This window comes from Aotus nancymaae, unplaced genomic scaffold (assembly GCF_030222135.1).
Source record: "Aotus nancymaae isolate 86718 unplaced genomic scaffold, 86718_ANA_hifiasm-v0.15.2.pri h1tg000069l, whole genome shotgun sequence".
In the NCBI taxonomy this organism is placed as follows: Eukaryota; Metazoa; Chordata; class Mammalia; order Primates; family Aotidae; genus Aotus; species Aotus nancymaae.
In genome coordinates, this window is record NW_026988484.1 from 2,452,524 (window position 1) to 2,478,841 (window position 26,318).

The following is a 26,318-nucleotide window of genomic DNA, read 5'->3' on the forward strand; positions in this document are numbered from 1 at the left end:
AAACTAAAATTCTAAAATTTTGAAAACAGTCTGAGAAAAATTATGCATTACATTAGGGGGATAATAAAAGATCACGGCGGCTTCTCAGAAATTATCGAGGCCAGAAGGCAAAGAAACAACATTTTATACAAAACATTAACCAGGCGTGGTGGCGCATGCCTGCAATCCCGGCTACTTGGGATGCTAAGGTAGAATCGCTTGAACCCAGGAGGCGGAGGTTGCAGTGAGCTGAGATTGCGCCATTGCACTCCAGCCTGGGCAACAAGAGCAAAACTCCATCTCAAAAAAGAAAGAAAACATTTTGAAGTGAAAAAAAACCACTCAACCCATAATTCTGTATCCATTGCAAACACACTTCAAGAACAAAGGCAAAATACAAACATCCTCACGCGAAGCAAACCTAAGATATATGTACCTCTTGCCAGCAAGCCTGCTTGAAAAGAAATGCTAAAGGAAACTTTGGTAGAAGGGAAATGATACTAGAGGGAAGGCTGGAACTTTGGGAATTAATGATAGTAATAGAGATTGCACACATATTTTATCTTTAAATATGGCTGGAAGGCCGGGCGCGGTGGCTCAAGCCTGTAATCCCAGCACTTTGGGAGGCCGAGGTGGGTGGATCACGAGGTCAAGAGATCGAGACCATCCTGGTCAACATGGTGAAACCCCGTCTCTACTAAAAATACAAAAAATTAGCTGGGCACGGTGGCGTGTGCCTGTAATCCCAGCTACTCAGGAGGCTGAGGCAGGAGAATTGCCTGAACCCAGGAGGCGGAGGTTGCGGTGAGCCGAGATCGCGCCATTGCACTCCAGCCTGGGTAACAAGAGCGAAACTCCGTCTCAAAAAAAAAAAAAAAAATGGCTGGAGGCCAGGTGCGGTGGCTCACACCTGTAGTCCTAGCACTTTGGGAGACTGAGGTGGATGAATCACTTTAGCCCAGGAGTTTGAGACTAACCTGGTGAAATTCTGTCGCTACTAAAAATACAAAAAATGGCCAGGCACGGTGGCTCACGCCTGTAATTCCAGCACTTTGGGAGGCCGAGGTGGGTGGATCACCTGAGGTCATGAGTTTGAGACCAGCTTAACCAACATGATGAAACCCCGTCTCTACTAAAAATACAAAATTAGCCGCACGTGGTGGCACACGCCTGCAATCCTGGCTATTCAGGAAGCTGAAGCAGGAGAATTGCTTGAACCTGGGAGACAGGTTGCAGTGAGCCGAGATCACACCATTGCACTCTGGCCAGGGCAAGAAGAGTGAAGCTCCATATCAAAAAAAGAAAAGAAAGGAGTATATCTCTTTGTATAGTTTTTTTTTAGTGAAATCTCTAGTGATTACAATATGCATACTTAATTTTTTTTCTTTTTTGTCACCCAGGCTGGAGGACAATAGTGTGATCTCGGCTCACTGCAATCTTTGCCTCCCAGGTTCAAGCAATTCTCCTGCCTCAGCCTCTTAAGTAGCCAGGATTACAGGCACCCACCACCACGTGCAGCTCATTTTGTGTTTTTAGTAGAGACGGGGTTTCATCATGTTGGTCAGGCTGGTCTCAAACTCCTGACCTCAGGTGATCCGTCCACCTTGGCCTCCGCAAGTGCTGGGATTACAGGCATGAGCCACCGCACACAACCAAGAGATACAATTTCCTTTTTAAAAACCCAATAAAGAAATTAAAATGGGACTCGAAAAATATTTCAACTCAGAAGAAGCCAGGAAAGTGAAGCAGATGGACACCAGGAGAATAAACAAACAGAAAGCAAGGACAACGTAGACGAGGCCGGGCGCCGTGGCTCACGCCTATGATCCCCCACTTTGGGAGGCTAAGGTGGGAGGATCACAAGGTCAGGAGTTCAAGACAAGCCTGACAAACATGGTGAAACCCTGCCTCTACTAAAAATACAAAAATAAGCTGGGCATGGTGGCGCATGCCTGTACTCTAACTCAGGAGGCTGAGGCAGGAGAATCACTTGAACCCGGGAGGCGGAGGTTGCAGTGAGCTGAGATCGCACCACTGCACTCCAGCCTGGGTGATAGAGCGAGACTCTGTCTCAAAATAAATAAATAAATAAATAAATAAGAAACCCGGCCGGGTGCGGTGGCTGACACCTGTAATCCCAGCACTTTGGGAGGCCAAGGCAGGCAGATCATGAGGTCAAGTGAGTGAGACCATCCTGGCCATGGTGAAACCCTGTCTCTATTAAAATACAAAAAATTAGCCGGGTGTGGTGGCACGCTTCTGTAGTCCTAGCTACTCAGGAGGCTGAGGCGGAGAATCGCTTGAACCCAGGAGGCAGAGGTTGCAGTAAGCTGAGATTGGGCCACTGCACTCCAGCCTAGGCAACAGAGCAATACTCTTGTCTTTTTTTTTAAAAAAAAAAAAAAAAAAAAAAAAAGGTTAAGGTGGGAGGATTGCTTGAGCCCAGAAATTCAAGGCTGCAGTGAACTGCTATTGCACCACTGCTCCCCAGCCTCGGTGACAGAAAAAGATCCCACCTGTATAAATAGGCTTGGCGCAGTGGCTCACTCCTGTCATCCCAGCACTTTGGAAAGCCGAGGTGAGCAGATCACCTGAGGTCAGGAGTTTGAGACCAGCCTTGCCAAGATAGTGAAACCCTGTCTCTACTGAAACTACAAAAAAAATTAGCTGCATGTGGTGGGTGCCTATACTCCCAGCTACCTGGAAGGCTGAGGCAGGAGAATCTCTTGAACCTGAGAGGGAGAGGTTGCAGTGAGCTGAGACCGTGCCATTGCACTCCAGTCTGGGCAACAAAAGCGAAACTCTGTCTCAAAAAAAATAAAAAATAAAAACCAAACAAACAAAACTGAACAGTAAGAAAACAACCCAATTTTTCAAAGTGCACAAAATATTTGAACAGACATTTAATCAAAGACACTATAGAGATGGCAACTAAGCACATGGGGAAAAAATGCTTAACAGCATCAGCCATTAAGGAAATGCAAGGAAAACCACTATTCGATATCACTGTACACCTGTTAGAACGGCTAAAGTAAACTTTTTTAAAAACTAAGCTGGGGCCGGGCGCGGCGGCTCACATCTGTAATCCCAGCACTTTGGGAGGCTGAGGCAGGTGAATCACATGAGGTCAGGAGTTGGAGACCAGCCTGGTCAACATGGTGAAACCGCATCTCTACTAAAAATATAAAAATTAGCTGGATATGGTGGGGGGCACCTTGTAATTCCAGCTACTTGAGAAGCTGAGGCAGGAGAACCGCTTGCTCGGGAGGTGGAGGTTGCAGTGAGACGAGATTGTACCAGTGCACTCCAGCCTGGGTGACAAGAGCAAACCTCTGTCTCAAAAACAAATAAGAAAAGGTTATAAAAATTGATAAGCCTCTAGCAAGACAGACACAGAGAGAGAGGACACATCAGGCATGAAAGAAGTGACATCATTACCGCCTGTGCAGACATTACAGTACAGAGGAAGATTAGGAAGTAGATAATACTACGGCCGTAAACCAGACCACTAGGCAAATTTGTTGAAAAACACAGTTTATCAAGTATTACTTGATAATAATGATATGAATCTTCTGTGTACCAGGACCTTGAGGCCCAGCTCCATGTAGAAACTTGACAGTGGTTGGGATGGCATCAGATGTCAGATGGCGCAAAGGGGACTCAGAGCCCAGGGATCATAGGGAAGAACAGAGGAATCCAGCCATTTCCACAGTTTCCAGCTCTGCTGTGGGAGGCTGGGAACTGCCCAGCACCACCACCCTGGGACTGGGAGGAAGAGACCACAAATTGCAGCTTCCCTGAACCTCCTATCGGTCATGGGGTTGATGTCATCAAGGTAGAGGTGGGTGTGTCTGGAGCCTCGAGCGACCTGCCGATACCTGTTGGGACCAGGCAGAGGGGCCCAGGGAGTAAGACGCAGCGTGGTGGAAGAGCACAGATGAAAGGGACTTGAGAAGTGTTGGTTAGCCGGGTGCTGTGGCTCACACCTGTAATCCTAACACTTTGGGAGGCTGAGGCGGGAGGATCACTTGAGCCCAAGAGTTTAAGACCAGCCTGGGCAATTCACAGTGAGACCTATCTCTACAAAAAATAAATAACAGAAAAATGTGGGTTGGCCAGGCACGGTGGCTCATGCCTGTAGTCCCAGCTACTTGGGAGGCTGAGGTGGGAGGATCACTTAAGGCCAGGAGCTCAGGAAAAGCTTGGGCAACACAGTGAGACCCTGTATCTACAAAAAAGTAATAATTAGCCAAGCGTGGTGATGCATGCCCCTGGTCCCAGCTACTTGGGAGGCTGAGGCAGGGGGATCACTTGAGCCTGGGAGGTGGAGGCTACAGTGAGCCCGACTGCACCACTGCACTCCAGCCTGGGTGACAGAGTGAGACCCTGTCTCAAAAAAGAAAAAGAAAAGAAAAATGTGGGCTTAAGAACCAGTTCTCTCTTCTACCCCAGGAGCCGCCCCAGAACCCATCACCTTCAGGAGGACACAGGATCCCAGCCCACTCAACCCTGGAGTCCAAAGACATTTTAAACAAAGTCTCTCTCCACATTTATTGATTCCTGGGAGGAACTAGGGAGCGCCCTCCAGCCCTCCAGGGAGCCCAGCCTTCTGCTGCAACAGGAAGGGTGGAAGCCCGTCCAGAATCCCCGGCAGTTCCGAGGACACCGACAGTACTGTCAGCCCGTGGCTGCATCAACCTTCTAGAAAAAGCGAGAAGAGAGACGCGGTGGAGGAGGGGAAATCAAAGCAGCTTCCCTGACGCCCCCCGGGAAGGAAGCGCGTGGTCGGCTACTGGCCGAGGCCTCCGTCTGCACCTCCCTCCAGGGCTCCAGCTGCAGGGCGTTTGTTGAGTGGCTCCCCGCCCGCAATCCCCCACGAGCCCCCGGGGAGACCAAGCGCCAACCGCGGCGCCAGAGCGAGGAGCAGGGAAGGCCCTTCCGGAGGAAGAAACGTCACCTGTCACCAGGAGCTCCACGGGGTCGCTGAGCCCCGATTCGAAGGTGTTGGGCCCCGAGGAGCGGTAGCGGCACCTGTAGTTGCCGGCGTGCTGGAGCCCCACGAAGATCAGCGCGAGGTCTGCCGAGGCCTCGCGGGTGTGGACCGTCTCCACGGCCCTCTTCTTGCCCTCGCGCAGCAGCTCGAAGGTGACGTCGGGTATAGCTCCCTCGCAGCGCAGGACGGCGTCTCGGCCCGCGAGCACCGCCCCAGTCCACGTGGCCCGGAGCCGAGGCTTGGGAGGGGGCCCTGGGCGGAGCAGGAGGGCGGTCGGGCCGCGCGCCACACCCCCGGCCGCGCCCGCGCCCGCGCCTCGGCTCGGCCTCATCGCCCCCTTCCGCCTCGTTCCCGAGCGCAGACGGCTCTGCCGGCCCCGCGGAGCTGCGCCCACCGCCTTCACCCCCCGGCCGTCCGCGCGCAACGTCTGTGTCCGCTGTCCCCGTCAACCCTTCCCCGGGGCCGTGGAAGACCCAGATTCGGGGCTACTCGGGACTTTCGGGGCTATTCGGGACTTCCGGGATTCCCAGCCTCGGTCATTCAGGACGGGTGAAGGGAAGAAGAAATGAAGAAATCGGTGCTCCTTCGTTGAGGAACCAAAAAACAACATAAAATTTCTGTCAATATATGAGGGTTTGGCTGGGCGCGGTGGCTCATGCCTGTAATCCTAGCACTTTGGGAGGCCAAGGTGGGTGGATCACCTGAGGTCAGGAGTTCAAGACCAGCCTGGCCATCATGGTGAAACCCCATCTTTAAAAATATATATATATATATATATATATATATATATATATATATATGAGGGTTTTTTCCCTCCATAAATTGAACTTTAAAATCGTATTTAAGGGGCCGGGCTCAGTGGCTCACGCCTGTAATCCCAGCACTTTGGGAGGCCGCGGTGGGTGGATCACGAGGTAAGAAGTTCAAGACCAGCCTCGCCAAGATGGTGAAACCCCGTCTCTAATAAAAATCCAAAAATTAGCCGGGCGTGGTGGCAGGTGCCTGTAATCCCGGCTACTCGGGAGTCTGAGGCAGAAAATTGCTTGAACCTGGGAGGTGGAGGTTGCAATGAGCCGAGATCGAGCCACTGCACTCCAGCCTGGGTGACAGAGTGAGACTCCGTCTCAAAAAAAAAAAAAAAGAAAAAGAAAAAAAGCTGTATTTAAGGAATCAAATCTTATAAAATCCTGGAAGATGTTGGTAACGCTGTTGATTTCAGCAAAATTAGTTAAGTACTTATATTGATTTAAAAGTGTATTTTATTCAATAGTTTATCTATCTTGCAATGGAAGATACTAGCCCAGCCTAGCAGAAAAGTGCACTATGTATGGCATTCTTTGACATTTTAAAAGTTATATTCCATAACCACGGGAAGTGCTGGGCAAACTACATGAAGCTGTTTGCAATTAATTGACAGCTAATTGGCCGGGCGCAGTGGCTCACGCCTGTAATCCCAGCACTTTGGGAGGCTGAGGAGGGCGGATCATGAGATCAGGAGTTTGAGACCAGCCTGGCCAACAAAGTGAAACCGCGTCTCTCCTAAAAATACAAAAATTAGCCGGGCGTGGTGGCACGTGCCTGTAGTCCTAGCTACTCGGGAGGCTGAGGCAGAAGAATCACTTGAACCCAGGAGGCAAAGGTTGCAGTGAGCCGAGATCTCGCCCCTGCACTCCAGCCTGGGCAACAGAGCGAGACTCTATCAACAGAAAAGAAAAGAGAAAAGGGAGGAAACGGTACTCCCAGCAAAGGGCAAGGCCCCAAGGTCTGGAGGCCAGACCTGCACCCGCAGGCTCTGCTGGCCTCTGAGTCCTGGAGACGTCGATGAGGAAATCAGAGGGAAAAACAGAGCTGGGGACGGTGGGGCTGGGGAGAATGACACATCAGCCCTGTGCCCGCGGGACCGGGGCGGGGCCAGGGGACCCGCGTGACGACAGACACGGCCAGCACAGGAAAACAGAGCAGGCAACAGCTGCGGGGATCTGCCCAAGAAAACCTGGGTCCAGCCTCCATGCTGCTGACCACGATGCCACACGTGACCTACGGGCACGCGTCGTGGGAAATAAGCCGAAATTCGAGGCGTCCCCAGGACCCTCCACCACCCATCGCCTACTCCCCGCCAGAGGAGGCGGTGGGTGCTGAACCGAGGCCCGGAGCGCCGCCGTCGGACGCCCAAGGACAGGCGGGCAAAGGCCGGAGTCTCCGAGGGCGCTGAACCCGCGCACCCGCCCTCATGGCACCCCGCCAGCTCACCGTCCACGCGCAGCTCCAAGCGCGCGCTGGGCGCGGAGCCGCCGAAGGGTGGCTCCAGGTCCACGTACACGCAGCTGTAGTTGGCGGAGTCGGCCACCGAAATGTTGCGCAGTTCGAAGTGGGCCTCGGTCCCAGCGGGGCTCTGGAAACGGTGCACGCGGCGCCCGCCCCTGTCCTCGCGCACCAGGGCGAAGCGCGCGCCTTCCAGGGGTGCCAGGCACCGCAGCCGCACGCGCGTGCCGGGCTCCGGGTTCGGACTCGGGGGCTCCGCGGTGAACACCGGCGCCGGCAGCGTCTCTGCGGAGAGGACGCGGGCTGACCCGGGCGCCGAGCGGGTGGCTCGGCCCTAACGCGTGGTCCAGCCTCGCTCCCTTTGCCTTGGCTGAGTCTTCTGCCCGCAATGATCTGGCCAGCTTCCTCCCTCGCCTCCTCCGGGCCCGCCCGCCTTTCCATCCCCAGCCCTTCTCGGTTATCTCACACGCACCTCTCACTGTTTCTTAGTCATTTGTTTGTCTATAGAAACAGATGGGGACGTGTTTTGTCCATGGCTTGAAGCCTCGTGCACGATGTCGCTCAATAGTGGATTTGCTCCACGAGCGTATTCCGGGCACTGCCGCAATGCCCGCGCCACCCAGGGGCACCTGTGATTCGCTGGAAATGGGGTTCGCTGCCCGATGCTCAGAGTTTGCTAAATATCAAGCCCAGGGCAAGTGGGTGGAGGAGCTGCCTCAGCAGAGGCCCTCAGTGCCCACCCAGACCTAGACCTGGCAGGCTGGAGGGGACCCCAGCCAGGCTGTGCACCGTGTGGCCTGGGCCAGACCTGTTCACCCAGTTAGTCTTCGTGGGGCCTGAAGTTTGCCCCGCTTGTCATCCCATTTGCAGTTCAAGACCCTGAGTCGGGGGATGGGCAGGTAAAGCTGAGACAGGACCCTGGCCCAGAGCACTGCACTTCCCCGACTCTACACCTGGTCCTGCCCCTGTCACTTCCAGCCCAGGCTCACCATCGCTCAGAATCAGCTCCACCGGCTCGCTGTCCCCAGACCAGCCATTTTGGTTGTCACGCAGCTGGTAGCGGCAGGTGTAGTGACCTCCATCCCCCAGGGCCACCTCGTTCAGGTGAAAGAAGATGAGGTCTGGGCTGGTGCTGCTCCTGGGTACCAGCAGCTCTTTCTCCCCGTGCCGCAGCTGGAACTCCACTCCACTCAGGGGAGCCACGCAGGTGAAGGTCACCTTGCTGCCAGGGCGCAGGACCGGGGTGAACCCTCTATCCAGCCTCAGCGCAGGTGGCGGTGGTGCAGCTGTAATGTAGGCAGCATTACTGGGCTACCCCACCCCCGGAGCCACCCTCTGCCCAGGCCCAGACCTCTGCCCTCTGCCCTCCAGGTGGCAGCCCCAGAAACACCCTTCCATTCTTGTTTGCTTGATTTGTTTTTTTGTTGTTTTGTTTTTTTGAAATGGAGTCTCACTCTGTAACCCAGGCTGGAGTGCAATGGCGCGATCTTGGCTCACTGCAGCCTCTGCCTCCAGAGTTCAAGCGATTCTCCTGTCTCAGCCCCCTGAGTAGCTGGGATTACAGGTGCGTGCCACCACGCCCAGCTAATTTTTGTATTTTAAGTAGAGACAGGGTTTCACTACATTGGCCAAGATGGTCTCGATCTCCTGACCTCGTGATCTGCCCACCTCAGCCTCCCAAAGAGTTGGGATTACAGGAGTGAGCCACTGCACCTGGCCCACCCTTCAATTCTTTGGGCATCCTCTGCCCAAATTCCTCTGCAACCATCAGACACAAGCAACTGTGTGGCCAGCTTCCTGGACCTGGTCCTGAGTAGGGGCATTCAGCATGGAGGTCAGGGGGAATGTGGCTGTGTCCCCTGTAGCCTCCTCCCCCAGCAGCCCTCGGAGATGCTTCCCCAGTCACCAAGCTCCTTAATGGTCACAGTATCGCTGGGCTCCGAGGGGGTGCCTGCCACATGGGTCTGGTAGGTGCAGCTATAGTTGCCAGCCCGGTGGATAGGAAAGGTGGCCTCCACATCCTCCTGGGCCTCAGACATCTCCAGAAACTCATGGTCGCCTTCCCGCCTCAGCAGAAAAGTCACACCCCGCAGCCCGCCTCGGCACACCGCTGTTGTGTTCAGGCCAGGTGTGATCCAGGACACCGGCTTCACTGAGAGCCAGGGCAGAGGCGAGGACTCTGTGGGTGGAGTGGAGTTGAAGAGTGGTTCTGCATAACTCGGGAGACATGGGAAGCCAGCAGAACCTGGGCCCCACACTCATGAAAATGTGAGGGAGACAGGGATGGAGGGCATCGATGGGAAGAGGGAGGCAGGCACCAGTGGAAATGAGGCATACAGCAAGAGAAAGGAGTGTGGGGGGCTGTACGGCATGGGGGCCTGCTGGGGACTCAATCGTTTATTCCTCGCAACACTGGGGCTAGCACAGACAGATGGAAGACTGAGGCTCAAAGACATCAGATGACTTGGAGGAAGGGAGACACCCCCAGTCAGCCACGTGCCCACTGCCTCCTGGCCCCGATTCATGCCCCAGCTCACTTGGCCCTGTCAGCTCCAGGAGCTCGCTCAGCCGGGTCCATCCTGGGGACAGGCCTGAGCGGCAGCGGTAGCGGCCCCGGGTGTCACCCGTCAGCAGGAACTGGTGCTTCATGGCAGGTGCATCAAGGTGCACGGGCTCCTGGGCCACCCCATTCTTGAACAGCTGGAAGTCTACGGTCTCCAGGCGGGCCTGGCATGTCAGCGTTACCTCAGCCGAGGGTTCCAGCGGCGATTCGGACTCTGCCCACAGGTGGGGCTGGGTCTCAAAAACTGCAAGGGGTGGCTGGGATCAGCTCAGTGCCATGGGACAGGGCTCACCCACGGCCTGGGCTCACCATCCCCAGACCCGAGCCCTGAACTCACACGTGGCTGCTTCTGTCACTGGGCCCGGGGAGAGACCTGCGGAGACAGCCCCTGTGAGTCTCCCATTCCCGCCCCTTCCAAGCCCAGGAACCCAGGCCCCGGGAGGCCTCACCCCAGAGCAAGAGGAAGGCCACCAACATGGACATGATGGTCACACTCACTCCGCTGCAGTGAGTGTCTGGGGTGAAAGTCTGCAGCGACAAGGGAGGGCGGCGGGGGCAGCTCAGGCACTGACCTCTTCCCGTGTTTGTCCTTCCCGGAAGGCAGGTGCAGGGCCAGCATGGGATGGGGGCAAAGGGTGAACTTCTGAGGCCTCACGATCCTAAGCAACAATTATGATCAATAATCGTGGATAATTAATAAACTAAACCAATAACGAGAGAGAGCATGATGCTAACATAACCTCATCGTCATTTCAGTGCTGGATCCTTTTCTAGACGGGGACGCTGAGTTCTCCTCACTCTGCCGGGAGCTGCTGAGGTCGGTGCACACTGCCAGGGCTGAAGTCCAGCGTGACCCTCCCTGTCACACCACACCACACCACACGTGTGACACCAAAGGTGGGGTTCACCTGTGTTCATTCCGCGGCTGCCGTCGCATGGGCTGTCTGGAGGCACACCTCACTCTTCCTGGGTGCTGCGGTTTCTTCTCCATCGCTGGTTTATTCTGCATGGCGTGACCCACCACGGCTCTGGAGTCAGATTTCCAACCAGGACGCTCAGCTGAGATCTGCACTTCCCATGCCTACCTGTGACGTGTGCTCAGTTACCTGAGCTGCCGGTGTTCACTCGTGTGGCTGCAGCCTGCTGCCAGGAGGCCAGGCCTCCCCCTGCCTCCCCATCTCCCCACGGCCTCTCTCTCTCACCACAGCCTGTTCGCATGGAACAGGACAGGGGTGAGACCGTGGTGCTCTCACACTTAACCTCTGTGGAAGTCCTGTCATTCTCACCCCTGCAGGTCTGGTTCCCACCCTGGGTGTCCCAGCCTAGCTCTGCTACTAGGGTGAGGGCTCAGGGAAACCACCCAGCCCACCTGCCCCCTACACTGTATCTTCCCCTCATTTATTCCACAAGCATTTAAGCATCTACTGTGTGCCAGACGCAAAGAAGACAGTGGGATAACCGGGCAAGGAGCATTCCAGGCAGAGGGAGCAGCTGGTGCACAGAGGGGAGATGGGGTTGCAATGAGAAGGAGCAGAGACAAGGGGTAGGGACGGCTGCAGAGCTCAGGGACGTGATGGCGACCAGTCATGCTGGGCACTGCAGGGGCTCTGGCTTCTGCTGTGAGGGACAGGGAGCTGGGGAGCCTCCCGGTGTCTGGTTTCATTTCTACATTTCTGAGCACCTGCTGCATGCTCTATCCTGCTCAGAACCAGCACCTGGAGAGGCTGTGTGTTCTGGTTGGGCTGGGGGAGAATGCATTCTTTGCAGAAGAGACAACCAGGTGCTGAGGCCTGAAGTCATAACCAGGCCTGGGGCACTCAGACAAGGACTGGTGGCCAGGCCAGAGGAGCGGAGCTCAGGGTGTGCACAGAACTGAACCTTGAACAGTGACTGAACCTTTCAGCCCACCGGCAGCGGGGCTGCCCAGGCAGTCAGTGGCAGGGTCAAATCTGAGGTCTGCAGCGGCGGACCTGTCCGTCTGTGAGTTTCCTTTGGCGGTCCCAACACCAGCCTCGCTGCACCCGCCTTTTAGCTCCAGCCCTAAGGGTGGTGGCAGCTTTCTGCAAACATCAACCTGAGTTTCTGCAACATCACAGCAACATCCAGCTTTGCTCTCTGAGCCTTGTAAAACCTGCACAACCAGTCCCTAACATACATCCCCTCTGTTTGAAAAAGCTAGTGTGGTTTCTGTTTCCTTACTGGGCTTTAACTGGTGTAAGAGTCCCTGGCCAGGTGCAGTGGCTCACGTCCGTAATCCCAATACTTTGGGAGGCTGAGGCAGGAGGAACACTTGAGTCCAAGAGTTCAAGACCAGCCTGGGCAACATGGTGAGACACTGTATCTAAAAAAAAGAAATTTAAATGAGCCACGTGTGTTGGCACAAGTCTGTAGTCCCAGTTTCTCAGGAGGCTGAGGTGGGAGGATCACTTGAGCCTAAGAAGTCGAGGCTGCAGTAAGCTGTGATTGCACTACTGCACTCCAGTCTGGACGATAGAGTGAAACACTGCCCCTCCCCCAAAAAAGAAAAGTCCCATGAAACATGGACAAAGGTGAGATTCTGGGACTGATTTGATTCTGACCTCGGTCAGGAATGCAGTGCTGAGCTTCTTGCCAACAGAACATGAGACGCTAGGAAGCCGCAGCATGCAGGTGCATCGTGCTTGACCGTCAGCTGTGGTTACTTGAGATGAAGTGTTGACTGAAGCCAGCACCTTGGGAGACACAGCGGGCACTGCACTGAGCAGCTGGTAGCAGCAACGGTGACCGTGTGGACTGTGGGGTGGGTTGGCTGCTTCTGACAGTGCTACAGAACTTACAGAAACACGACAAGCTCAGGGCTTCAAATCCTTAGCTCAAGACACACAGAAACTTCTGTAGTGTAGTGGTAAGAAAAAAAAAAAAAAGACACACAGGACCAGAGCGCTTCTAGGCCAGCTCTAAAAGAATTTCTGACTTCCCGAAGCAAGGGCAAATACAGCTGAAACTTAGAACGTAACCGCATGCATTGCAGAATTACAGCCCACACTGAATTCACAGATCCGCTGTGTCATCTATGAGATTCAGGACAAGGAGGGAGACTGGAGGCGTGGAATGGCGTTGAGTGGATGCAGATGAAGCTGAGAATTGTGTCACTCTTGTACCAGAAGCTGAGCTAGCTTGCTCCAGTCAAGATAACACATCTGAGTCAGCAGCTGCAGTTAGAGTCATGACCTGATAATCCACCATCATTCTCTAGGACCCATCTGACTTTTGCAGAGGCCAGCCAAGTACAATGGGGATGTGATCAGACTTGCCACCCCTGCATCTTTCAAGTCCTTGAGAGTGGCACAAATTTCTGCAATCTCCCCAAGGATGTGGCCTTGCCTCTGGTCTGCCTTCCTGTCAGAGGGGCGCTCTAGGGGCTTCTGCTCAGGACATCCTATTTTTTTTTTTTTTTTGAGATGGAGTCTCACTCTGTCACCTAGGCTGGAGTGCAGTGGTGCAATCTCAGCTCACTGTAACCTCCAGCTCCCTGGTTCAAGACTCCTGAGTAGCTGGGATTACAGGCACACACCACCATGCCTGGCTGATTTTTTTTTGTATTTTTAGTAGATATGAAGTTTCACCATGTTGGCAACACTGGTCTTGAACTCCTGACCTCAGGTAATCCTCCTGCCTCTGCCTCCCAAAGTGCTGGGATTACAGGCGTGAGCCACCGAGCCCAGCCAGGCCCTCCTATTTTAAGGGCCCCCACCCTACCAGTCAATGAGCCACTGGGGTGATTCTGCCATTTGCTGAGTATGTCTTATCCAATGATCCACCCTCACACTGCGGAATAACCAGAATGGTGTGCACACAATGAGACCACCAGGAGACAAACTCAGGGCATCAAGTCCTGCTTTGTCCGTGGACCACAGAGTATTTGAGGATTAGCCTCAATTCAGAGCCAGGCTCTCTGAATTCCTGAGACATCTGGGTATTTCCTGCCCCACGCTCACCCCAGGGAAATGGCAGCAGACCCTTTGAGGAAGATATACTGTCTGTTCTTGCGGCAGGACTGGCTCTTTCTTAAAAGGGATCAGTCTTCCTTCAGTTGAGAAGCCACGTGTCTGGGGACTGACCTAGGTATGTAAACTGGGTAACAGGTGTGAATCTTGCAAGTGCCTCGTAAGGGGGACCCATTCCCTCCAGCCACTCCTTATTGTCCCAGAACTCTAACTAGTCTGGCATGCTGTAAACGGACAGGTGTGAACTATACTCCTGAGGGTTGCTATTATGCTCCAAAGGAATCGCCAGGTTTTCATTCGTGTAATTAGTGTAAACCCGGGGAACAAGTATGGGGATGGCATCTAAGGGAATCTGACCAAGGAGGATGGGGCACTACATGGACTGGAACAAATGTATCTGTAGGAGATGACTTACAGAGATTAAATTTAAGATGTACCTTGTACAGCTTGAAGAATACTGTTTGATTGACAGGTTCGCTAAGACCTGGACTCGACAGTGGCCCAAATTCAATGAGGCTGAATTGCTAGAACTCCCCTGGTACAATTTGGAGAAAGGGACACAGGAAATGTTGTAGTTTGGAATCTGTGGGTTATCTCAATATCCTTCAGCTCCCTGTTCTCACTGGCTGTGATCCCAGTTTCAGGCATGAACTCAAGAGAGGAGAGGGAAGAGGTGTGTGTCGGCGGGGTTGGGGGCTATAACCTTGACTGTGGACCCTCTTACCTAGGACAGCCCCTTGTCACCCTGCGCTCTGAGGGCAGCCCAAGGGAGGAGCAAAAGTAGCCCAAGGACTCTGGGAAGCTGAAACAATACAAGGCAGACCCCCGGGGTTTCTGAGCAAAGCTGTCTCTCCTGTATCCCCTCAAAGCTCCAGCAACCACCATGGTTCAGCCTTTAGAGGCTAAGCCCCCTTTCCCAGCTCCTAGGATGTGGTAAGGCCACCTCTTCATTGCGTCCCCAGCTTGAGGTGGGCCACATCACAGACTCAATCGCTGCACAGGTCCACGTCAGGGACTTTCTTGCCCTCCCAGCAGAGAAGAGCCATGTGGCACAAGCAGAGGCCTGTGGAAGTCAAGCTGGGTCCACAAAGAGCCAGCAGTGTTTCTTTCTTTTTTTTTTTGAGACGGAGTTTCGCTCTTGTTACCCAGGCTGGAGTGCAATGGCGCGATCTCGGCTCACGGCAACCTCTGCCTCCTGGGTTCAGGCAATTCTCCTCCCTCAGCCTCCTGAGTAGTTGGGATTACAGGCATGCACCACTATGCCCAGCTAATTTTTTGTATTTTTAGTAGAGACGGGGTTTCACCATGTTGACCAGGATGGTCTCGATCTCTTGACCTCGTGATCCACCCGTCTCGGCCTCCCAAAGTGCTGGGATTACAGGCGTGAGCCACCGCGCCCGGCGAGCCAGCAGTGCTTCTAGGCGGACAGATTTATCCTTTAAAACGAATCCCAGGCCGGGCAGGGGCGCGGTGGCTCACGCCTGTAATCCCTGCACTTTGAGAGGCCGAGGCGGGTGGATGGTGAAGTCAGAAGATCGAGACCATCCTGGCCAACATGCTGGAACCCTGTCTCTATAAAAAAATAAAAAAAGCCGGGCGCGGTGGCTCAAGCCTGTAATCCCAGCACTTTGGGAGGCCGAGGCGGGTGGATCACGAGGTCAAGAGATCGAGACCATCCTGGTCAACATGGTGAAACCCCGTCTCTACTAAAAATACAAAAAATTAGCTGGGCACGGTGGCGCGTGCCTGTAATCCCAGCTACTCAGGAGGCTGAGGCAGGAGAATTGCCTGAACCCGGGAGGCGGAGGTTGCGGTGAGCCGAGATCGCGCCATTGCACTCCAGCCTGGGTAACAAGAGCGAAACTCCGTCTCAAAAAAATAAATAAATAAATAAATAAAATAAATAAATAAAATGAATCCCAGCCACAATGGCGGAGATAACCAAGGCGGGTGGGCTGAGGGAACCCGCTCAGCGCTGTGGACGGAGTTCCGCCCCTCCCTCAGGCCTAGGCCTCCTGCTACCCTCTAGGCCTCTGACCTCCTAGCCCTCCGCCAGAGACAGAAACCCGTTTACAACCTCCGTTCTCGCTCACAGCTCGGAAGGAAGGAGGGGAGGGGACCCACACCCTGCCCTTGTTCCCCACTGGAGCCCCAGATCTCCATTTCGCACAGTTCTCAGAGGAGACCACCCCCGTTAGAGACGCCAGGTCTCGCCCATCTCTGCAAGGACGAACCTCCACCAGAAGTGAGCTCGCTGCGTCCACCCTCTGGATCCTTCCCTGGGGTCAAGAGCCCACCAAACATGTGCGCAGCCAGGCCTGGGGTCCGGTGGGGATACCTTCAAAGGGACTGTGCAGCCACGGTGCTCCACGCCCAGGCCTCCCCTGCACTCCCAGCAGGAGAGCGTCCGCACCCGCAGCCCGCAAAGGCAGGGCCAGCAGATCGCGCACTCGGGCACGGGACCCCGCAGCGCCGCTTGTCCGCCACCTCCCGCTCAGGGGCGTCCTCGGGTCAGGGCGCAGCGCGGCCCCCATGCCGCTGCCGGTGCTCGTTAAGGTCGGAGGGCGGCTGAAGGGTTTCCCGCACTCGCCGCCAGCGTGGGGCCACTCGCCCGTGTTTGAGCGCCGGCGGCTCCCGAGCTGGGACTTGCGCACGAAGGCCTTGGCGCAGTCGGCGCAGGCGAAGGGCTGCTCCCCAGAGGGCAGGCGCCGGTGGCTGAGCAGGCTGGAGCGCCGGCTGAAGGCCCTGCCGCACTGGGCCACGCGTGAGGCTTCTCGCCGCTGTGGATGCGCCAGTCCTGGCTGAGGTCGGAGCTCCAGGCGAAGGCCTGGCCTTGAGCCCATGTGGAAGAACTTCCCACTCTCAGGCACAGAAAGGGCCTCCCTCTGGAGTGAAGTACCTTCTGGTGCTACAGGCCTGGCCACCATGCAAAGACCTTGTCCCTGCGGGGCTGGCATGGGGTCACTGGCAGCCCTAGAGTGGAATTTGAAGCACCAGTGAAAGGCCTTGGCATTCAGCAGGCATAGGTGTGGGGGACTTGTCTGGAGGGGACTGGCTACGGGGGCTGTGAAAGTCTGTAGGCTTTCTTCACTTCTACACAAGCCTGTCGTCTAAGTGGACCCTTGCAGTGTTCCTGCAGGGGCAGCACCAGAGAAGCATCTTGTGACAGTGTTCGCACAGGAGGGATTTCAGGAATGAGACTCTGAATCAGGCAAGGACCTGGAGAGGAAGCTCCACTGGGGCTCCCACACAAGGGGTCCAACTTTACTAATCCCACAACCTAGACTGGGGTTCATTCTATGTCTGTAGGCCTAGGACCCTGCACCCTGGAGAGTTGTCCTGCTGCCAGCCATCCCTCACAGAGGTCCCCCTCTCGGCTGTATGCTGTCCTCAGCAAAGGGCCTCTGCTCCATTTCAGGCCTCTCCTGAGGGCCCAGGGTAGTTTACTGCGAAGCAGCCTCAGGGGATGGAGGCTTCAGCGGGCCATCTGGGCCCCCAACACAGAATTCAGGAAAAACAGAGCAGAAATGGAAGTTAGCAGTTCCCAGGAGGGGAAAAGGTGCTGGGAGCCATGAAAGCAAACCCCAGTGGCTGAAGCATCTTGAATGACTAGGTCAAATTTCCTTAAGAATCTTCTTTTTCTCCCTGGCATCACTATAAAAAAAAAAAGCCTTGGCCGGGTGCGGTGGCTCACGCCTGTAATCCCAGCACTTTGGGAGGCTGAGGCGGGTGGATCACGAGGTCAAGAGATCGAGACCATCCTGGTCAACATGGTGAAACCCCATCTCTACTAAAAATACAAAAAAAATTACCTGGGCATGGTGGCGCTTGCCTGTAATCCCAGCTACTCAGGAGGCTGAGGCAGGAGAATTGCCTGAACCCAGGAGGCGGAGGTTGCGGTGAGCCGACATTGTGCCATTGCACTCCAGCCTGGGTAACAAGAGCGAAACTCCGTCTCAAAAAAAAAAAAAAAGGCCGGGCGCGGTGGCTCAAGCCTGTAATCCCAGCACTTTGGGAGGCCGAGGTGGGCGGATCATGAGGTCAAGAGATCGAGACCATCCTGGCCAACATGGTGAAACCCCGTCTCTACTAAAAATACAAAAAATTAGCTGGGCATAGTGGCGCATGCCTGTAATCCCAGCTACTTGGGAGGCTGAGGCAGGAGAATTGTTTGAACCCGGGAGGCAGAGGTTGCAGTGAGCCGAGATTGTGCCACTGCACTCCAGCCTGGCACCTGGTGACAGAGTGAGACTCTGTCTCAAAAAAAAAAAAAAAGGCTATTTATTTTTATTGTTTTTTTGAGACAGAATATTGCTGTTACCCAGGCTGCAGTGAAGTGACATGATCTCAGCTTACTGCAACCTCTGCCTCCCTGGTTCAAGCGATTCTCCTGCCTCAGCCTCCTGAGTAGCTGGGACTACAGGTGCATGCCACCACGCCCAGCTAAGTTTTTATATTTTTAGTAGAGATGGGGTTTCACCATGTTAGTCAGGATAGTCTCTGTCTCCTGACCTCATGAGGTAGGACTGCCTGACCCTGGGAGGCAGTGGTTGCAGTAAATTGAGATGGCACCACTGCACTCCAACCTGGGTGACAAAGTAAGACCCCATCTCAAAAACAAAAAACAAAAAAGCCAAATGTTCTATGATTCTATTACTGTAAAATGCCCGGGTTAAGCAGATCCCTACAGAAAGTTTCACTAGGATTCATTGCCAGGGGCTGCCGGGAGTGTGGTAAATAGTAGGACGATTCTCTGTGGGGTGATGGTAACATTCTGGAATTAAACTGGTCATGGTTGCACCACTTTATAAATATACTAAAGACAAAGCCACTGAATTGCACACTTTAAAATAATTTTGTGATATATGACTAGTATCCTAACTTAAAAGTTACAAGCGGCTGGGCGCAGTGGCTCATGCCTATAATCCAGCACTTTGGGAGGTCGGGGCAGGCAGATTGCCTGAGGTCAGGAGTTCGAGACCAGCCTGGTCAACATGGTGAAATCCTGTCTCTACTAAAACTACAAAAAAATTAGCCGGGCGTGGTAGCATGCAGCTGTAATCCCAGCTACTTGGGAGGCTGCGGCAGGGGAATCGCTTGAACCAGGGCGGTGGAGGTTGCAGTGAGCCGAGATCATGCCACTGTACTCTAGCCTCAGTGACAGAGCAAGACTCGGTGTCAAGAAAAAAAGTTACAGAACAGTCAGTGAAGGACTCATGGAGAAGGTAGGATTCGAGGCATGACCTGAGGAGTGGAGGGAGTGAGCCATGGAGCTCTCTGGGAGAAGCAGGTTGGGTGAGGGAACAGCAAACGCAAAGGTCCTGAGGAGGCCTGTGTGGCTCCACATGTATAAAGAGGATGAAGGGTGACAGGGACCTAGCTCATGGGCTCAGCAGGCCACTGTGCAGACTTTGCCTTTTCTGGTGAGTGACACAAAGGATTCTGAGCCAGGGAGGGATGAAATCTGACTTAGTTTGTGACAGGCTCCCCCGGCTGTCATGGAGAGAATGGACGTTTTCCTATTCCAGACCTGCCTGACCCTCTGAACTTCTGCAGGACTGAGAAGTGTCTGAAGCCCTATAGCTGGGCCTGACTCCCAGGCACAAGAAGCTCCTCCCTCAAAACCTCATCTTCCGTGGCTGGACATGGCCAGTTTTGCAGCCAGAAATCCAGGAGATGGACTTGCCTCCATCCCCAGCCCCACCTAGCCTGGGTCTGGGGGCCAGTCACTTAGCAAATCCTGCAGTCTGTCTGCTCTTCCACTTCATCCCTTGACCTTTCCTCTAGCACATGGTTTTATGTTTCAGGTGATGCCGTTTTTTTTGTTTTTTTTTTTTTTGAGACAGAGTTTCGCTCTTGTTACCCAGGCTGGAGTGCAATGGCGCGATCTCGGCTCATTGCAACCTCCGCCTCCTGGGTTCAGGCAATTCTCCTGCCTCAGCCTCCTGAGTAGCTGGGATTACAGGCACGCGCCACTATGCCCAGCTAATTTTTTTTTTTGTATTAGTAGAGACGGGGTTTCACCATGTTGACCAGGATGGTCTCGATCTCTTGACCTCGTGATCCACCTGCCTTGGCCTTCCAAAGTGATGGGATTACAGGCTTGAGCCACCGCGCCCGGCCAAGTTTCCTTTTCAGAAAATGATTCCAGGCACAAACAAGTGAGTTGATGTAAATCACTTGTTTGAGTTAATGTGGGAGTCGAGGGGCCTCGAGTCTTCTTCCCCATTCAGCCTTCAGAAAGGCCTCTGAGGATCTAAGACTCCGCACGAAAGTTACCACGTGAAAACACAGGATGCAGGCCACGTGTGGTGGCTCATGCTTATAATTCCAGAACTTCGGAAAGCGGAGGCAGGAGAATAGCTTGGGGCCAGGAGTTCAAGACCAGCCTGGGCAATGTAGGGAGACCTCATCTCTATAATAATAAGCCAGGTGAGATGGTGTGTGCCTGTAGTCTCCGCTGCTGGGGAGGCTAAGGTGGGAGGAACCCCTGAGCCCAGGAGTTGATTTTAGGGATCTCTTTCTTTCTTTTTTCTTTTTCTTTTTTTTTTTTTTTTTGAGACAGAGTTTCACTCTTGTTGTCCAGGCTGGAGTGCAGTGGCGTGATCTCGGCTCACCGCAACCTCCACCTCTCAGGGAGCTATTTGTTTTTTTGTTTGTTTTTGAGACAGTCTTGCTCTGTCGCCCAGAGGTAGTGCAGTGGTGCGATCTCAACTCACTGCAACCTCCACCGCCCTGGTTCAAGCGATCCCCTTGCCTCAGTCTCCCGAGTAGCTGGGACTACAGGCATGTGCCACCACGTCCAGCTAATTTTTTGTATTTTTAGTAGAGATGGGGTTTCACCATGTTGGACGGGATGGTCTCAACCTCCTGACTTCGTGATCCACCCGCCTCGGCCTCCCAAAGTGCTGGGATTATAGGTGTGAGCCACCACGCCCGGCCCCATCCAGCTAATTTTTAAAATTTTTTATAGAGATGGAGCCTCACTGTGTTGCCCAGGGTGGTCTTGAACTCCTAGCCTCAAGTAATCCTCCTCCCTTGGCCTCTCAAAGTGCTCGGAATACAGGCATGAGCCACTGCACCTGGCCTGAATAACCAATTTTAGATGAACTGAACCAGGGAGGCAGAGGTTGCAGTGAGTGGAGAACACGCCATTGCACTCAAGCCTGGGCGACAAAAGCAAAACTCAGTCTCAAAAAAAAAAAAAAAAAAAAGTTCACTTGTCCATGATAGCAGCCAGGAAGGAGCAGGTATGAACACTCAGGTCCACAATGTCTGTTGTGTCCACACGTTCCACGTTTGTCGTGTGACCAAAGACTGTGCAGTCCTGGGCAGGCCCTCTTTTAGGGCCCACCTGTCAGCCCCGAACCTGTGGCCACGGACTCTGAAGACCTGACAGGAAGATGGCCTTACAGTATACAGGCACCATCCTAGAGGTAAGTGCCTTGCCTTCCTGGGCCCCCTGAGAGCCTGAGTCCAATCGAATCATTCAAATAAATGAGAAGTTGGCCAGGTGCGATGGCTCACACCTGTAATCCCAGCAGTTTGGGAGCCTGAGGTGGCAGGATCGGTTGAGCTGAGGAGTTGAAGGCGTCAGGGAGCCGTGATCGTACCACTATACTCCAGCCAGGGTAATAGAAAATACCGTCTCAAAAAACAAAGAGGAAAGCAAGCCAAATAAGTAACAAATCAGTGTGGGAGCTTCCGAGAGGGAGGGGCTGGCCAGGCTAGTCTCGAACGCCTGACCGCAGGTGATCCACCAGCCTCGGCCCCCCAAAGTGCTGGGATTACACTTTGGGCCACCGCGCCCAGCCAGTCCTTGCACGAAGCTTAGAAAGGCAGCGGCATCCCGACCATTCTAGACCGGGAAGCGGAGGCCCAGAGAGAGGAGGTGGTTGTGCATCACCTCGCAGCCTGGAGTGGGCCCAGTTCCCAGCGTTAGTCTTCAGGAATCCGCCAGCTTTAGCGCCCGGGGCCATCACAGGGCTTTTCAGTGCAGACCCTGGTTTAGAGAGGAACAGATATAAACTATCCAGAGAGGGACAGGGATGGCCGCGTTGTCCACACTTTACAGAAGGGACCACTGAGGCCCGGGCTGGGCCCACGCAGACTCGGCGCCGCAGGGGCAGGCGCCGTCCCCGACCTCCAACCGGCAAAGGGAATCTTCCGCGTGGGGTCACGGGCGGCCTCCGACCCGGGTGCTGACGCGGCAGCGGCCCCAGCCGGTCGCCCACTCCGGGCCGCGGTTCTCGGGGCTGCCCGAGCCAGATCCAGCGGCCGGAACTCAAGGGCAGAGGCCCAGCGGCCGGTCCCTCAGAGACTCCCCGGTACGTTACTCTGGGCGCCCGGAGGACTGCGGTCTCGATGGTTCTACAGACCCGCACAGTGTCCGGATTCCTCCCACCAGGTGGGGCGCTCCAGAGGGGCCCAGGACACGGCGCGTCTTCCCGCCTTCTTAGGGCCTGAAGGAGCCGGCGGGAAAGGCCTGTGGGGCCAGCGCGGAGGCTTGCGGGAAATGCAGTTCCGCTCGGAGTCCTATCCCGACTTGGCCCGGAATTCAGCAGCCGAGAATGGGGCGGGAGAGGAGGCAGCAATCGCCGTCCTGGGGCACCGCGCGTCATTTACCTTAGCAACTGCCAATCTCCCCCGGCCCTTCTCCCGCCACCTTGAGAGGAGTGCGGGTGGAGACTTGTCTTCTGACGCCTTCATGGGATTGGCCATTGCCCTGGAGATGCCGCACGTCATCCCGCCCTCCCATGCTCGGTGCTGGTGCCAGGGTCCTAAGAGGCCGAGGGTGCCTAATGTAGACTCCGGACAGGACCGAGCAGTACCAGGACGCCCCCAAAGTACTGAACTGTGCGCTTAGACTTCCCCTGTCCCCATAACCAAGTTCTTCCGGCTCCGTGATCCATAATTTTCTAAATCTCAATCTCGAGCTACCCCAAGTCCAGAAGCCTTATTCTGTCCCATTTCATACCTCTGAGTTTCCCTAGTATTCATCTCTAGCTAATTCTTGCCTCCGGGACCCCCAAAATCCCGGTCCCCATTTGTTCCCCCACGTTTTGCCTTGCACCCCTCAATCTTAGCTGTGGGAAAAGATGGCCAGGGGCAGACCTGTGTTACTTATAGTTAAATGGTTACAAGCTTGCTTTGCCTTTTATACACTGAGATTTGTTCCACGAATCATATCCAGACTATGGTGTAGTAAAATAAAAGCACAGATCAAGTGGTAACAGGAGGCCTATGGTAAAGGCCATCTGAGCGCGCCCTAGAACCTTGGAACACTGCGCTGTGGCTGCAAAGCAGAAAACAAAAACTGCTTTGGTCTCACGACTCTTCCCAACATAGAGTTTGTGTAAGGATCTCGTAAAGGGAGCTTATGCAAAAGACTATGGTTAGGAAACGCAACATCGGCTCATAACACTCGGGAGGGTCTTCGCAGACAGGAGTTGAAGACCAGCCTGACCAACATGGAGAAACCCCTGTCTCTAATAAAAAAATAAATAAAAAATTAGCTCTTGCGTGGTACATACCTGTAATCCCAGCTACTCGGGAGACTGAGGCAGAAGAATCGCTTGAACCCGGGAGGCGGAGGTTGCAATGTAATCCCAGCTACTCGGGAGGCTGAAGCAGAAGAATCGCTTGAACCAGGGAGGCGGAGGTTGCAGTGAGCCGAGATGGCGCCATTGCACTGCAGCCTAGGCAACAAAGCAAAACTCCATCTCAAAACAAAACAAAAACACATCACGTTCTCCTGGGCCAGGCGCGGTGGTTCACGCCTGTAATCCCAGCACTTTGGGAGGCTGAGGTTGGGGGGATCACCTTTAGTAGAGACCCCTGTCTCTACTAAAAATACAAAAAATTAGCCAGGCATGGTAGTACACGCTTGTAATCCCAGCTACTGGGAAAGCTGATGCAGAATAGCTTCAACCCGGGAGACGGAAGTTGCAGTGAGTTGTGATTGTGCCACTGCACTCCAGCCTGGGCAGCAGAGTGAGACTCCGTCTCAAAACAACAACAACAACAAAACAAATTACCACAAACTTAGCGGCTTAAAACAACCATAACTTATTCTCTGAGTTCTAAAGGTCAGAAGTTGAAATCAAGATGTTTCAGGACCACACTCCCTCTGGAGGCTCTAGAGAAGGATCCTTCCTTGCTTCTTTTAGTGCCTCGTGGCTCCAGGCATTCCTCGGCTTTTGGCTGCATCACTCCTCCCCGTGTCTGTCCTCTTCTGTCTCTTATAAAGACACCTGTCACTGGATTTATGGTCGACCCCATTCATCCAGGATGAGCTCATCTCGGGATCCTTGACTAAATTACATCTGCAAACATTTTTTTTCCAATAGGTCACATTCACTGGGTCTGGGTATTAGGGCATGAACTTTTTGGGGGCTGCCATTCAATCCATTATAGGTGGGCATCTCATGGGAGCAGAGAGTGGCTGGGCCAAAGTAGCCCATGAAGGATCAGCCATGGGCACAAGACCAGGTTTGGGATGTGCCAGGGCCAGGCTTGGCTCTGCCAGGCTTGGCTCTGCCAGGCAACTGGGTGGACTGAATCCAGCACACTCCAAACGAGCTGATAATTAGGCTCCAGACTTCGACAGAAAACCAAGGAGCCAGTAAGGGCATTAAGGAGCCATCACAAGGGCATAGGAGCAGCTGACAATAAAAGACTGTGGCTGGTAGGGAGGACAGGTGAAGTGACTGCCTGACAGTGGCCAGGTGGCCCAGCAGGGCCCAGAGGGTGCCTTCCCAGAAGTGGGGAGTCCAGTCTGGGGCCGGTCACTCAGGATGGACACTATGTACCAGGAAGTGAGATGGGTCTCTGCAGAGTCCCTGGGGTCCTCATCCAGGCTGAAGAACCCAGCACCAGCAGCCCTAGACCTATGGGGTCAGACTCTGCACCTTGTCCTAGCAACCTGGGGACCTGGGGAGGCTGAACCACCCTGGGCCTGGCAGGGGAGTGCATGAGTCTTGGCTATGCAGTATTCCCCACCCCACCCCACACCTGCCCTCTGCACCATGGTGGGTCATTCTCATGAGGTCTATAAAGATGTCCATTATTCAGTGACCATGGTGGCCAGGCCACAGGGTTCACATTGACCTCACCTGATTGCATTCTCATTTCCACACTGAAGGGGAAAACAGGTTCAAAGGGGTGGGCCCACTGTCCTGATGACTGCTGCCTGTTTGCTTCCACCCTCCCTACAACCAGCACCCTCCATGCCCCTTACCCAGGACCAGGGAGAACCCCACCTAGTCCTTCCTGCAATCACACAGACACCAGTGGGAACCCCAAGGCTGCTGCTCTGCACAGGATGGAGAGCAGGGGTAAAAGCCATGGCTGGCAACGGTCGACCATGCCCCCCCACCACCAGAGGCTGAGGTCTGACCCCCTGACCAGGTCAGCTTCAGGGCATGTGTCCTTTGATGAGCTGTGACTGACGACGGTCCTAGGACCCACCGTGGGGAGTCATCAGCAGTGTTGGGACGGAAACACCCCCGGAATTGGGGTAAGAAGAGGCTTTACAGTCAGGCAGTGAACAAAAAGCTGCTGGGCACCTCCTATGTGCATACCTCAGGGGTGGGAGTAGGGGGCAGGCCCAGCCTGGGACTGTGAAAAGGCTGCCCTGGGTCAAGTGGCTGGGCCCTTGGAATCTCGAGTTGGAGGGACACCCCCTTGGAAACAGAGGTGGGCATCAAAGACAGAGCAGCCCCATGTGGTCCTAGAGTCTGATTTCGGAAAGGCCACATCTATGCATGCTGCAGGCAGAGACAGTGACCGTGGTGGCTACGTCTGGAAACGCCCAGTTCTGCTCACGAGCCTAGGTCTAAGAGGCTGGGACAGGCAGAGGGGTATGAAGGGGTCACGGGCCGGCAGACTGTTCACACTGGCTGCCAGGGTGGCCAAGTGAGTAGTGTGAGCTGGGGCACTCGCTACCGTGCCAACTCCACGCACGGACGAGGACCCTGGGCTGAAGGCCCACGTCCTTCGTCACGCATTAGCTCAAGCCCTGAGAGGGTTCGCTGTCTGCCCCCAGTCAGGGCTGAGGGGTTCAGAGGCCCTACCAGAAGCAGCTGGGGGAAGCGACAGAGGTGGGGGGCAGGGGATTATGTGCTGGTGGGAATCACCTCCTTCATCTCATGGCTTCATCTTCTATCCTTCCTTTCAGCCTTCGAGAGATCAAGAGGTACCCCTGAGAGCCAGGTCGGGAGACACGAGAGCCTCGTGACGGTAGCCCCGAGCGCAGGGGGCTGCAAGCCCTCGCGCGGGCTCCCCGGCCGTGGAGAACGCAAGGAAAACGCGCAGGGTCCCCGACTGGCCAACCCCTCCTCCAGTACACCGCGCGTAGACTGTAGGCTACCTCCGCGCTCCACGCCGCGACCCCGGCCCTAGTGCCAGGTCTCCCCTCTTCCACGCGCGCGATTACTGCACAGCAGAAGTGAAGGGTGCGGAGGTTGTGGGGGTCCCCAGCGTGGTATGACAGGAGGGGTCCAGCGGGAAAAAAGACCCAGCCCGAGGCTCAGGA

At 54.6% G+C, this 26,318-nt stretch overlaps 1 protein-coding gene and 1 long non-coding RNA gene across 3 annotated transcripts; both read right to left on the reverse strand.

Annotated features, from left to right (window-relative positions):
- Positions 1–4,516: 4,516 nt before the first annotated feature.
- A1BG (alpha-1-B glycoprotein) lies at positions 4,517–10,448 on the reverse strand. Of its 2 annotated transcripts, none has more exons than XM_012473147.3 (8): positions 10,370–10,448; positions 10,135–10,170; positions 9,772–10,041; positions 9,141–9,413; positions 8,224–8,520; positions 7,223–7,519; positions 4,937–5,224; positions 4,517–4,680 (listed from the first exon to the last, which is right to left on the reverse strand). In XM_012473147.3, the coding sequence occupies exons 3-8, from the start codon at positions 9,881–9,883 to the stop codon at positions 4,673–4,675; spliced, it is 1,275 nt and encodes a 424-aa protein (XP_012328570.2). In that variant the 5' UTR covers positions 9,884–10,041; positions 10,135–10,170; positions 10,370–10,448; the 3' UTR covers positions 4,517–4,672. The 2 variants fall into 2 exon arrangements, with proteins under 2 accessions (XP_012328570.2, XP_012328569.2); XM_012473146.3 differs by lacking the exon at positions 10,370–10,448 and adding an exon at positions 10,247–10,347.
- Positions 10,449–22,101: 11,653 nt separating this feature from the next.
- On the reverse strand, positions 22,102–26,142 carry LOC135270935 (uncharacterized). The gene is made up of 3 exons (XR_010339086.1): positions 25,921–26,142; positions 23,317–23,481; positions 22,102–22,563 (listed from the first exon to the last, which is right to left on the reverse strand). It is a non-coding gene; the product is annotated as an uncharacterized LOC135270935 (long non-coding RNA).
- Positions 26,143–26,318: the final 176 nt, after the last annotated feature.